The sequence below is a fragment of the Microcebus murinus genome, chromosome 5 (genome assembly GCF_040939455.1).
Source record: "Microcebus murinus isolate Inina chromosome 5, M.murinus_Inina_mat1.0, whole genome shotgun sequence".
Taxonomy (NCBI): Eukaryota; Metazoa; Chordata; class Mammalia; order Primates; family Cheirogaleidae; genus Microcebus; species Microcebus murinus.
The window spans coordinates 6,964,297-6,976,459 of record NC_134108.1 but is presented as its reverse complement, the minus strand read 5'-3'; the positions used below and the strand labels follow the sequence as shown (position 1 = coordinate 6,976,459).

General features: G+C 47.5%; 2 protein-coding genes across 2 annotated transcripts in view; one reads left to right on the top strand and one right to left on the bottom strand.

Annotated features, from left to right (window-relative positions):
• Window positions 1-2,865, top strand: part of SLC22A3 (solute carrier family 22 member 3) — a 98,725-nt gene extending 95,860 nt beyond the window's left edge. The window contains exon 11 of the mRNA XM_012759639.3: window positions 61-2,865. Within this exon, the coding sequence (XP_012615093.1) occupies window positions 61-97 (37 nt within the window). The 3' untranslated portion in view covers window positions 98-2,865. The remainder of the gene's footprint in view (window positions 1-60) is intronic.
• The window catches only part of PLG (plasminogen), a 42,315-nt gene continuing 32,714 nt past the window's right edge, over window positions 2,563-12,163 (bottom strand). Inside the window, exons 15-19 of the mRNA XM_012759638.3 lie at window positions 11,337-11,411; window positions 10,756-10,896; window positions 8,780-8,886; window positions 3,604-3,749; window positions 2,563-2,974 (exon numbers count right to left, since the gene is read on the bottom strand). Coding sequence (XP_012615092.2) covers window positions 2,813-2,974; window positions 3,604-3,749; window positions 8,780-8,886; window positions 10,756-10,896; window positions 11,337-11,411 — 631 coding nt within the window. The 3' untranslated portion in view covers window positions 2,563-2,812. The remainder of the gene's footprint in view (window positions 2,975-3,603; window positions 3,750-8,779; window positions 8,887-10,755; window positions 10,897-11,336; window positions 11,412-12,163) is intronic.

The following is a 12,163-nucleotide window of genomic DNA, read 5'->3' as shown; positions in this document are numbered from 1 at the left end:
TTCATAAAGACTTTATCTTTTCTCCTTTTTTTTTTAACCATATTCCTATAAATGTGGCAGGAAAAAGAAAACCCAGGTTTCCGGCTCTCACCTTTGAGGCGCTGCCAGAGACGGAAGGAAGGAGCTGCCCAGGAGCCGACCCCTCCCGCCACGCCCAGCCTGGCAGAGAGGCATGTGTCCATCTCGGCCGCAGTGTGCTGCGCTGTTCCAAGTGTTTTTAATACTGTATAAAGACATTCACACTATCCAGAGTATTTATATACCATGTTGGACGAGTTAAGATTTATAATGCTATTGGAGTTCCTGGGAACAGAGACTATGCGGCCGGTTTAGCAAAGAGCCTGTTAGGTGCACAGCCCTTCCTGGGGTTTTCCTTGTGTCGGAGCAGTGGTCTCTGAACCATTCGGTTAAAGAAAGACGAGAGAAGCCCGCCCCCCCCCACACCCCTCAGTTCTCATGACAGCTACATCAAGAATGCAGGATGTGCAAATCAGGGATTTGGGAAAGGTGTACAGAAATGCGTTCATCCAGCTGGGTGAGGGGGGGGCACATGGCCTGTGGTCCCAGCTACTCAGGAGGCAGAGGCAGGAGGATTGCTTGAGCCCAGGAGTTTGAGGCTGTGGTGAGCTATGATCGCACCACTGCACTCCAGCCTGGGCAACAGAGGGGGGCCCTGGCCTTAAATTAATTAGTTAATTAATTTTAAAAAGTGTTAGCGAATCTGATCAAGCAAGAGACTAAGCCCCAAACTGAGTATTCTGAAGATTCCACGGGAGATGAAGATTTGGAAATCCTGTGAATAAAGAGACTGAGTCTCAGGAGCGTGGGCCCCAGGGTGCTGGGCCGCTGCATACTCCGCTTGTCCGGAGTCCCACAAGCCTTTGCAGCACCAACAGGTCAGTGGCCCTTCTCGCCCACCTCCTCTGTAGCCCCGGGGGTTCCAGGCACGATATAGGTCTCATTCCATCAATAAGAACAAATCTGCTGTACAATTTGGGGATTTGACTCTATTATTTATAAAATCAGGTTTTGATCCTGAGATTATCAGGATATTTTTGGTCCTCCTTTAGTGGACGCCTCGAGCCACAGAACCCATTCTTTGCTGAATAAAATCTGTGGATTATGACTTCATGGGTCTTAGGATTTTAAAAGGAAAGGCATATTTATCTTATATTCATGAGATCAGTTCTGATGGTGTCTGTGGTCAAGAGTGAAAATATGGACAGTTCTCATTCAATCTTGGCACTTTTGACTTGTCTTGGGAAAGAGCTTTAAAAAAAGCTTATTTAATTTAAATGAAAGTCCACTTATATCCATGCTTAAAAGGATTAGCAACAGCATCTTAAATGACTTTATAGATACTAATAAGGAATTTGATCTTTCTTTTTTGCTTTCAAGACTTTTGAAATGTGGAACTTAAACACAAATATGTTGTTCTGCTTTGTATATTTGTTATATTTTCAGATTCAGTATATATTTTATGCTGAATTTTTAGATGAAATACTTTGTGAGGACAGGCAAAATGGGCACCAAAGAGAAACCATGTGAACAAGGAAGAAAATTTCCATTTGGAAAACAGATGACAATATGTACTATGTGTGTCCTAATTGTAAAATAAGCTTCTTAATCCTTAAAGGACATCAGAATTGAATATGAATGTTTTATTTGTCAATGAAACAAATATAGCTCTTTGAGGATTTAAGGCTACATTCACCCTTTATTCACAGACATTTGCCTTTTTGCTTTTATTTGCATTTTTTGCTGTAAGATGAATGTTGCTCTTTAATAATACCACTTTTGAATTGTATTTTGAGTTGATATTTTTGTTTGGTAGCAATAAAAATTTTTAAATTGTAAAAAAATATGTTTATCTTTTCTCTTCCTTCTAAACTAAACATGGTCATTGTAAACCATTTTTCCCACGTGATAGTGTTTGCTGCGTACTGTTTCAAAATCAGGGAAGGGCATTTATTGAAACTTTAAAATCTGTACCCCCATAATATGCCGAAATAAATTAAAAAAAAATCAGGCAGCCAATTAGCAATGGAAAATAAGTGGTCCACCTTCAATATTTGTTCATTGTTCCTTTACAGGCTCTTGGCACCATTCCTAGACTCAACCGTGACCCAGAATAACATTCAGACTCTTAGCTGGTCTCGTATTACACTTCAATTGCCCAGTTCATTCCACGACATACAACTCTCTGCTCCGGGTCCCTGGGGCCGGGCTAAAGTCAAGTAGTCAGTAACAGATTCATTCCCCATAATAGAACTTGTTCTCATGACTCCCTATACATGTTGCTACTTTGAAAATACTCATCTCAGTGCCAGAAATAAAGACATGAGAGCTGTGTGTCAAGCCATCATTAGTGGACAAGGTAAATGTATAGATGACGTATCAGCACTTCTCAGCTCTCCTCTCTGTGATCTTACAGCTTCTCAGTCCTTTATGTGACTGTTCCTTATGAAAAAGTGCTAAATCACAATGGTCCATTCATTTAAAATTGGTGGGATGAACAAAGAACATGAAAATGTTGAAAACCAAAAGCAAAAGTAACTCACATCAAAGTAAGTACAGAGTTTATTGTCAACAGACGTTATAGCTGTGTTGCCTTATAATTACAGAATCCAGTAGTCCAGGGATAGGAAAAAGTCATACACAATAATACAAAAGATGCTGAGGTTTGGCAGTAGACGTTAGCTGGGGACAGTGTCTTAGTTGGATTACTGTCAATTATTTCCAAGTATGCTAAATTCCCTACCCACGTTCCAGCTTCTAGGTAAGTTGATGCTTCACTCTGTCCCCCATCCCATTAATTATTTCTCATTATTCCTTCAATCCAAGTAACAAACCTTGAAACACGAACATAGACACCAGGCTTATTGGGGCGTGCACAGCCAAGCCCCCAAGAAGTGACTCCTTGTAAAATGTATTTGTCCTTCTCGAAGCAAACCAGAGGCCCTCCGCTGTCACCCTATACAGAGGGAAGGAAAAAACCATGTGAGGATTAAGCTGCCAACCCTTCATTATGGGATGCCATCCTTCTAATAGCCCTATGTAAGTTTTCCCAGTATTTGAAGTCAGAAAGGAACTTATTAACATATTATTTGAGCATCTGCAGTAGTTACATAGTTAGCATAGTAGAGTCAGCAAAACACCACCATTTAGTTTTCCCTGGGGGTGGGGGGAATCCCTTGTGAATCCCTCACTCATCTTCCTCTGCCTTGGGTTTCCTCTACACAGGGCTGGGCTGGGCACGGTTGTGAGGTGGGTGTGGTTGGTCCTGTCCTGTACCCTTCACTTCCTTCCCTTCTGGAAAAGCCATCACTCCAGTCCTCAGCCAACCACACGCTCCAGGGAGGCACGTGGCCTGCAGGAATCATGGCACTTGCCGCTCCCTTACTACTGATCTGGAACTCAAGGCCCAAGAAGTCACCTTAGGTGATCTGAATAAGCATTCAGGGACAGACCTAGGGGGGATCCGAGCAATGTTTACACTGGGGCCTTCAGAAGAGAAATCCTTCTTGAACTGGCCACTTTGGGGCAGAAATGTCTAAAGGTCCAAGGTAGGGCTGCGCAAGGGTCTCCGTGGCCTTTTCTTACCTGGCAACTGTCAATGCCTCCAACCAGATGCCCAGCACAAAGCTCCGTGGATTTGACCCTTCCGTTCAGATATTCATAGCGATTGCAGACTTTATTCTCAATCACAGGGAGCTGAGCTTCCTTGAGAAGTCCAGCACCAAAGGTACCTGTGTTTTAAAAGATTAAAGAAATGGTTACTGGGGGGAGGGGGGAATGGGCATTTATTGAAACCTTAAAATCTCTACCCCCATAATATGCCGAAATAAAAAAAAAAAGAAGAGCTAAAGCTAAAAAAAAAAAAAAAGAAAGAAAGAAAGAAGGAAAAAGAAATGGTTACTGGATCCAAAACATGTTCATGAGGAAAATTCCAGAACAATAGGGTAGCAACACTAGATCCCTTGTTTGTCCATGAGAGTGGGTAACACAAGGAGTCAGGGCCCAATATCACCGGAACTCTTTCTGACCCTTGAAAGTATAAACATCATAGGAGATTTTATGTTCCCAAGACCTGGATTTAACAGTTTAGGCTTGTTTATGGTGTTTTGAAGTTTGCTGTTGTTGTTTGTTTACTTTTTTGCTTTTCTTTTAAAACTATAAAAAATAATTTTTAATTTGCAAAGAGAATTTAAGAAATATAATTTGCTGCTATTTTTACATATTCTTTTCCAGGCTTTTTTATATGCTCCTTTTATGACCTATGTCATATTGTACAATTCCATATCCTGATTTTTTTCAGTCAACATTGTTTCATAAGGATGTTTTTTATAATGCTAAAATCTTCATATTTTAATGGAGAGTGCTTCATGGGCATGAGGTTTCCTTTCAGAGTGAGGAAATATCGTGATGTTTGCACAACATTGTGAATGTATTACACTAACTGCCACTCAGTGGTACCCTTCAAAATGGTTAAAATAGTAGATTTTATGTTGTGCATATTTTATTACAATAAATAAAAGAATAACTATCATTTACTGAGAACCTTTTCAGGCACAAGCTCATTTAATCCTTACAACAGTCCTACGAAATAGGCCCTTTTATCGCTTCTGCTCTGCAGCTAAGGAATCTGAACTCAGAGAGGTTGTGTAGTTTACCTTGACCCTGGGTCTGTGAAAGTACTACCAGATGCCCCTTGGCCATGCCCATCAGCCCTACTCTTGCTTCTGATGTTCCACATCTTTGCTCACACCGTTTATTCTTATTCCTTGATATCTCAAGTCTAAGTTCCCAGAAATCATATAGACATATTTATGGCTCCCAATAACATTGCCAAATTATTTTCTAAAAGGGTGTGACAGTGTAAAATGTCACTAGAAAAAAAAAATCACTTCATCTCACCCTTATGAATATTCAATTTTTTTTAATATTACCTAAGACAGTAGGTGGAAATTGTCCCAATCCATTTTCTAATTTACGTTTTTTTGACAATTAGAGCGGACATTCTCTTGTATGCTTACTTTAGTAGTTATATTTCTTCTTTTGTGAAACACAGCTTTATTCCCTTTGCCAAACTGAAATAGAATGTGTGCAAAATTGCCAGAGGAAATGCTGTTTTTCCAGATGGACACGCCCAGGGATGTCTCAGTGTTCTCACAAATAATCCAGTTCTCAATTTCGCAAGCCCAGCTTTCACTGGGGTTTTGTAAAAATCTTTTGCTTTGCTAGAATGGCACAGCCAAGAAATGAGATATTATCTCTTCCCCCCAGAGACTCTGAGTAAACGTAGACCACTGTCTTGGGGTCAGGAACTGTGACAATCGGACTTGACAAGAGCGCAAAGAGGCTGGTCCTAGCATCTTGCCCCGGAGCCTGCTCGGCTCTGGCTGGGCAGGGGGACGCATCACCTGAGCTGAGTAGAGATGCGGAGGGAACGCCCTTCTGAAAATATTTTGCGGAAAATTATTTCAGGCAAGTCACAGCTCTAGCATTTGTTCTCTGGGCAAGACAGACATACTGACACTAGTGAAATAGCCACCTCTAGTTGACAGGAGGTCGATGCGGGCTGTGAGGTGGTGCTGCCATCCAGTGGCCAAAGCAGAGATGGCACCCTGAGGGCGGGAGGCCCACGGGACCTCAGGATGGAAGGGAAACAGAGAAGCCCCAGGTAGCAGGATCCCCAAGGCCCCAGAGATGGTGGAGAAGGGGCTGACCTGGAAGAACCCCTTGGCCTCAGCACGCATTTTGCGTTTGGAATATCCAAGTCAGGGAAAGTCTGGAAACGTGAAGGGAGAATTTTGACCTCACGCTGATGGGCTGAGGACACTGATAGATCTGACGTCATTATTGACATGTAGGAAATTAGTAAACAGACCTGAGTTTCTTCTGCGACTCCTGGCTCAGCTAATATTCTGAGAATCGTTTTCTCAGTAGACATGTGGGTAAGACCAGGAGAGACAGGGCGCCCAGTGCAGGGCAGTGGTTGGAGATGGCGGAGGTGGGACACAAGAAACAGCCAATGGGCTCTGGGGTCAGGCAGGCCTGGGTTCCATCATGGCTCAGCTACATACTCGTTATGTGATGTTTATTGATGATGATGGTGGTGATGGTGATGATGATGGTGGTGGTGATGGTGGTGGTGGTGATGATCATTGTGATAATGGTGATAGTGGTGGTGATGGTAGTGGTGATGATGGTGCTGCTGGTGGTGATAGTGGTAGTGATGATGGTGATGATGGTGGTGGGTGATGGTGGTTGTGACAATGGTGATGGTGATGATGGTGGTGGTGGTGGTGATTAGTGGTAGTGATGATGGTGGTGACGGTGGTGGTGGTGGTGGTGGTGATGGTGGTGATGGTGGTGGTGGTGATAGTGGTAGTGATGATGGTGGTGATGGTGGTGGTGATGGTGGTGGTGGTGATGATTGTGACAATGGTGGTGGTGGTGGTGGTGGTGGTGGTGATGGTGGTGATGGTTGTGACAATGGTGATGGTGGTGGTGGTGGTGGTGATGGTGGTAGTGGTGATGATTGTGACAATGGTGATGGTGGTGGTGGTGGTGGTGATGGTGGTAGTGGTGATGATTGTGACAATGGTGATGGTAGTGGTGGTGGTGGTGATGGTGGTGGTGGTGGTGGTGGTGATGGTAGTGATGGTGGTGGTGGTGATGGTGCTGGTGGTGGTGGTGGTGATGGTGGTGCTGGTGGTGGTGGTGGTGATGGTGGTGCTGGTGGTGGTGATGGTGGTGGTGGTGGTGGTGGTGGTGATGGTGGTGATGGTTGTGACAATGGTGATGGTGGTGGTGGTGATGGTGGTGATAGTGGTAGTGATGATGGTGGTGATGATGGTGGTGGTGATGGTGGTGGTGGTGATGGTTGTGACAATGGTGATGGTGGTGGTGGTGATGGTGATGATGATGGTGGTGATAGTGGTAGTGATGATGATGGTGATGATGGTGGTGGTGATGGTTGTGATGATGGTGATGGTGGTGATGATGGTGATGATGATGGTGATGCTGGTGATGATGGTGGTGGTAGTGATGCAGGTCTGAGCCAGTCAGTGGCTGGTTCAGGGGTGGGCACATGACCCGAGTCCCACCTCTCAGAGCTGGGCAGACTACTGTTTGCACTATGGAGAAGATAGCCTTCCTCATTCCTCCTTGGCAGAGCCAGAGCCAACACAGCATCTGCAGCCACGAAGGATGGCACCTTTGTGCCCAAGAATGGTGCCTGCACTATGGCTGGAGAGGGCCTGGGGCCTGGGGCCATCATGTGAGCCTGCTGGCTTTTCAGCACACTAAGAATTTCCCTCTTTGTCTAGTTCAATTTGAGTCGAATTTTCTGTCACTTGCAAAAAACAGTCGCAGTGGACACAACTATATCCCATGTCATTAATAAGAGCTGCTGTTTAAGGAGTGCGTTGTATGTGCTCAGTGCTCTATGCACTGTCTTCTTGTTTCCCCTCGATGGCCCTGCAGCCCGTCTTGCAGCTGAGGAGACAATCAGTGAGCGTTTGTGACTTTTCTGAGCACCCACAGCTAGTAAGTGGGAGCCAGGCCTCCCACTCGAGTCACTGTAACCCGCCCCATCAACCCAGTTTCTGCTGTACAACCTGCACCTTCTCTGAGCCTCTGTCCCTGATTTGTAAAATAGGAACAATAATATCTAACTCATTGGGGTTTGTAGCATTCACAATTTTGAAAATGCAGAATGCCAGGAACAGTCACACATCCACCGATGACGCCTCATTTGCCGAGTTCCCCTTTGCTTGGCCTCGACAGGCTCAGATGTGCCCAAAGCGGGAATGGGAAGGCAAAGGGGTGAGGCTTTAAAAATAGTAGGAAAAGCACAGGAAAAGGAAGCCAGCTTTGAGATTATCTAGGTCAGTGGTTTTTAACCTTTTTTTTTTTTTAAGCCACAAAACCTTTCTTCAGACGAAAGCTTATGTCCAGGGCTCACGTGGAAAACACAATTTGAAAACACCGGTTTTACAGATGCAGGATTAGAGCCAAGTGGAACAAAGAGGTAAAGTGACCTGTCCAGGTCTGTCCCGCTAGTGGCAGAGTTGGAACTACTTTCAGGTCCCCGGACTCCCACTGCAGCCCCCACCAACACCTCCGAGAAGGTGAGGCTGAGACCCCCAGACAGTCCCAGCGTGCCCGCAGCCGAGTGGGTGGGGCTGATGGGTGTAATTAGTACCAGGGTGCGCTGCAAAGCAAAGAAGGAGGTCCCCAAATGCAGTTCAGGTGCTGGTACCAGATCCCGAGTGAAGGTTCCCTCTCTTGCCCTCGCCCCATCCACCAATACCAAATGCCTGGAACGGGGACGTGTGGCCCGTCTCGCCTTCCCCCAGCCCTTGGTCCTCTCCCTGACAGCCGCCGCACACACCGTACAGGTGGGGGCGTTTGGGAAGAGGACTCGTTTAACTACAACTTTTGTTGTTTCTGTCCTGTACACGTTTGGAAACCCAGTGTGGCCAACTTCACGTGGAAAGTGATCTAGCACTCTCACCTTGCGGGCGGTGTCAAAACCTGCTCACCGAGGGAGCAGTATTCACGTGGCAGGGACGCAGAGTAACGGCCCCTCCCCTTGCCCGCGCCCACGATGACCGACTATGGGGACACAGGCAGGTGCCCAGGCAGAATCAGGACAGGGGGACCACATTCCCTGATAGGAACTTGCGCAACTTTCTCAGAAACGTTCGTTTTGTCGCACGGGCCGTAGGTCAAAACCCGCTCGCTCTGCGGCTGGTGGGAGCTATCTCACCTTGGGTTTCTCCCCAGCCGGTGATGTAGCACACCGTCCGGTCGGCAACCACGTAATCCTCGGGCGGCAGACAAGCCGGGATCACTTTGTCAGTGATGACCGCGGGTCTGGAAGAGAAACGTGGCCAGTTACCTTTCAACGGCCCAGCTGGGAGCCTTCTGCACCCACAAGTAGACGCCACCCGCCACCGAGCCCCTGAAGCCGCTGGGTGGTAGCGCCCTGCCTCCCTGGCACGGAGCGCCGTGGACACCACGCTTCATCCTCACGTTGGCCTGTGGTCGCCTAGCAACCACAGGAACTAAATGGATGTGAGGTGTCATTCAAAAGGCATCAGGTGTATACAAGACACTGCTGGTGGCGTCGCCCCTGACAGCAGGGATGACAGAGACTCACTTTTCGTGTGCATCCTGTGCACTGCTACAATTTTCTACCAAGGGCATCCTCTCATATGAATTTAAGCGGGCACGATCGGTAGGCACAAGGGGCAGCTGAAACCCTGTCACGGAGCTATGGTAACAGCAAACGCGTTGTGTGACAGAGCAGGGTGCTCCCTGCTTGGGACCCCCAGTTCCCTCATCAGTCGATGTGACAACAGCCAGGCCTAAGGATCCAGGAAGGTGCTACTATCTAATGTGAGACGACGGGGAATAAGCACCCCGCAAAAGCAAAGTGGTGTTGTTTTCAAAGAACACTCACGCACCTTAGAGTTGCAGCGACTCTCGAACTTTAGAACTCTGACTTTTAGACTCGATTCTACTTTAGTAAGTTAGGCAGGGGTGGGGGGGGTGGAGAATGAGAAATGCCTTCTTCTAATCAAGAATCATCGTAGTCACCAACTTTGAGCAGATACACCTTCTGGGAGGCAGCAGCCCAGCCCCTCACACAGCTATATAGTCACTCCTGTTCCCTCTCGGGACACTAAATGCCTGGGACTCTACGACTCAGCAAGTGGGCTATCAGAGAACATTTCCAGAACCCGGCATTTACTAAAATACTTGTTCAAGCCATCAGGTCATCCTGACAAGCGTCTGGGGACGAGGAGGAGAGGAGCCTGCATGTTTGCACGTTTGCTGGGGGTGCAGGGGGGTGGGGAGGGGGCTGGACAACATGAGGAAAATCAGATACTTTTTGGACTGAGCCACAAAGGCCCTTTCTCCCCTTTCCGGAGTGCCCCGGCATCCCAGGACCTCAACCCCAGTTGACAGCCTGGAGCTGCGGCCCCATGTTTGTGACCCAGGCCCAGAGGAGCCCCCAGCCCCCACCCCCGCACTGGTGCTCCACCCTCTTCACCACCAGCTGCACCCTGTCTTCTGGAGCCCGTCAGCACGGCCCGTGCGCCCGGAGAGCCCTGCTGCCCGTCCCAAATGTGCCTACTCTCAAAATAGCTGCTGTTGGCCAGCTCCACTAGGACCTGTCTCCAATCAATTCTGACTTTAAGTGACATGATCAAATTTATCAGTTCATCAGTCTTGATAAAACATCTCAATAGGAAAAACAAAATCAAAGAAGCCTATCATGATAATGATACAATTCACATTTGTAAATTGTGTGTGGGTTGTTTTCCCACATTGTAGTTTTTTTTAAGTGCATTGAAATATATAATCTCATTTGATTCTCTCAAATGTGTTATGGTGAGAGGAGAATTGTCCATCTGGAAAAACCGAATCCTCCTCTCAGTGTGAGTGTGTATTACCTGGTGAACATTAAGTGAGAGTTTTAGGGGTAACGTGTCCCTTATATACTTCAACTCACTCCTTTTGCACATGAGGATGCTGAGTTCTGGTGCCTTTTTCAAGACCACAGCTAGTCCGTGACAGGGCTGGGGCTGAAGTCTGATGCTGTCCCCAAAGCCCTTGAGCCTTTAATGTCACAGACGGTGCCTCCCGCTGCCTGGCAGCAGTGACGGTTATAAAACCCAGACGTAGAACGAACGTCTTCACCAGCTTAGGGAAAAAAAAACACAGGTGAGCTAGTACCTGCTTAGCTTCAGCAAGGCAATATCTGCCCGTCTGGGCTCCAAGAACAGCCTGGACACTTCGATCTGCTGCACATCTGATTCGAGATTCACCTCTCGGTGTGCGCCCAGGATGACCTTGTATGACGAAGGCAGTCGGGACCTAGGGAAGAGCAAAACAGGGTCCAGCCCCTTCACTGGGACCCGTAAACATGGCCCTGTCTCCCCGAGATCCTCGGCCACCCAGAATCAGTGACTTCTGAGAGGCAAGAAAGGAAATCCACGCTTGGCCTGAATCTGGCACTTAAGGACTGTTCTAGGGCTGCTCTGGCTGGGACCAAAGCCTGTGGCAGTGACCAGCTCTGACCGGCTGTTCCTAGCCCTGCAAAATCGCCCACACTGAGGTCTTTCCCCTGTGGTTTCTCTGCAGAACACTTCCCTCCTCTCCCGTCCGATTGCCTGGCAGTTCTTCCCCGGCCTCAGCACGTGCGTGCCCGCCCTGGCCCTCAGGGTCGCTGCGGTGGACGGGAGAAGGGAGACACGAAGGGAGGGGAGGAAGACGCCTTTAAGACAAGCCCTCTCATCAGCTGCCCCAGAACCTACCTCTCCAAGCAGTGGGCAGCGGTCAACACCCACTCAGGTGATATTAAAGTGCCTCCACAGAAGTGCTGTCCATATCTAGAAACATGCAAAGATTTTAGTTCAAATTCGATGGTTTACTCTGCTCCGTGATACAGAAAGCCAGAAAGACATGTGCACTCAATTTTGATAATGTTGGTATTCCCAGAGGAAAAGGCTCCCGTCCCAACATCAGGATGGTCGTGACTTTGAATTGTGCTCCATTAGTGGGGTTTTTCAGAAGGTCCCACGCACATCGCTCTAGGATGGCTGTCGCGGTGTGGGCACAGCCTGTCCTCAGGAGACAGAGCTAAGTGGCCCCAGCATGGAGGCCTACAGCCACGGACTTGATCCCGAATCCCTGGACTCCAGCAGAAGTGACCAGCCAAAGACCTCCCGGCAAGGTCTCTTTTTATGTCTTTGTTTTGAGACATAGTATTGTCCTGTCGCCCTGGGTAGAGTGCAATGGCGTCATCATAGCTCACTGCAACCTCAAACAAACTCCTGGGCTCAAGTGATCCTCCTGCCTGAGCCTCTCAAGTAGCCGGGACTACAGGCACATGCCACCATGCCTGGTTAATTTTTTCTATTTTTAGTTGCCGGCTAATTTTTTTTTTTCTATTTTTAGTAGAGACAGGATCTCGCTCTTGCTCAGGTTGGTCTCAAACTCCTCAGCTCAAGCTAATCCTCCCACCTCGGCCTCCCAGAGTGCTAGGATTACAGGCGTGAGCCTCTGCACCCAGCCTTCCTCAAGGTCTCTTTCCCTTCTTTATGACAAGATCTTTGCCAGCTCTGATGAACATTCTTCCAAG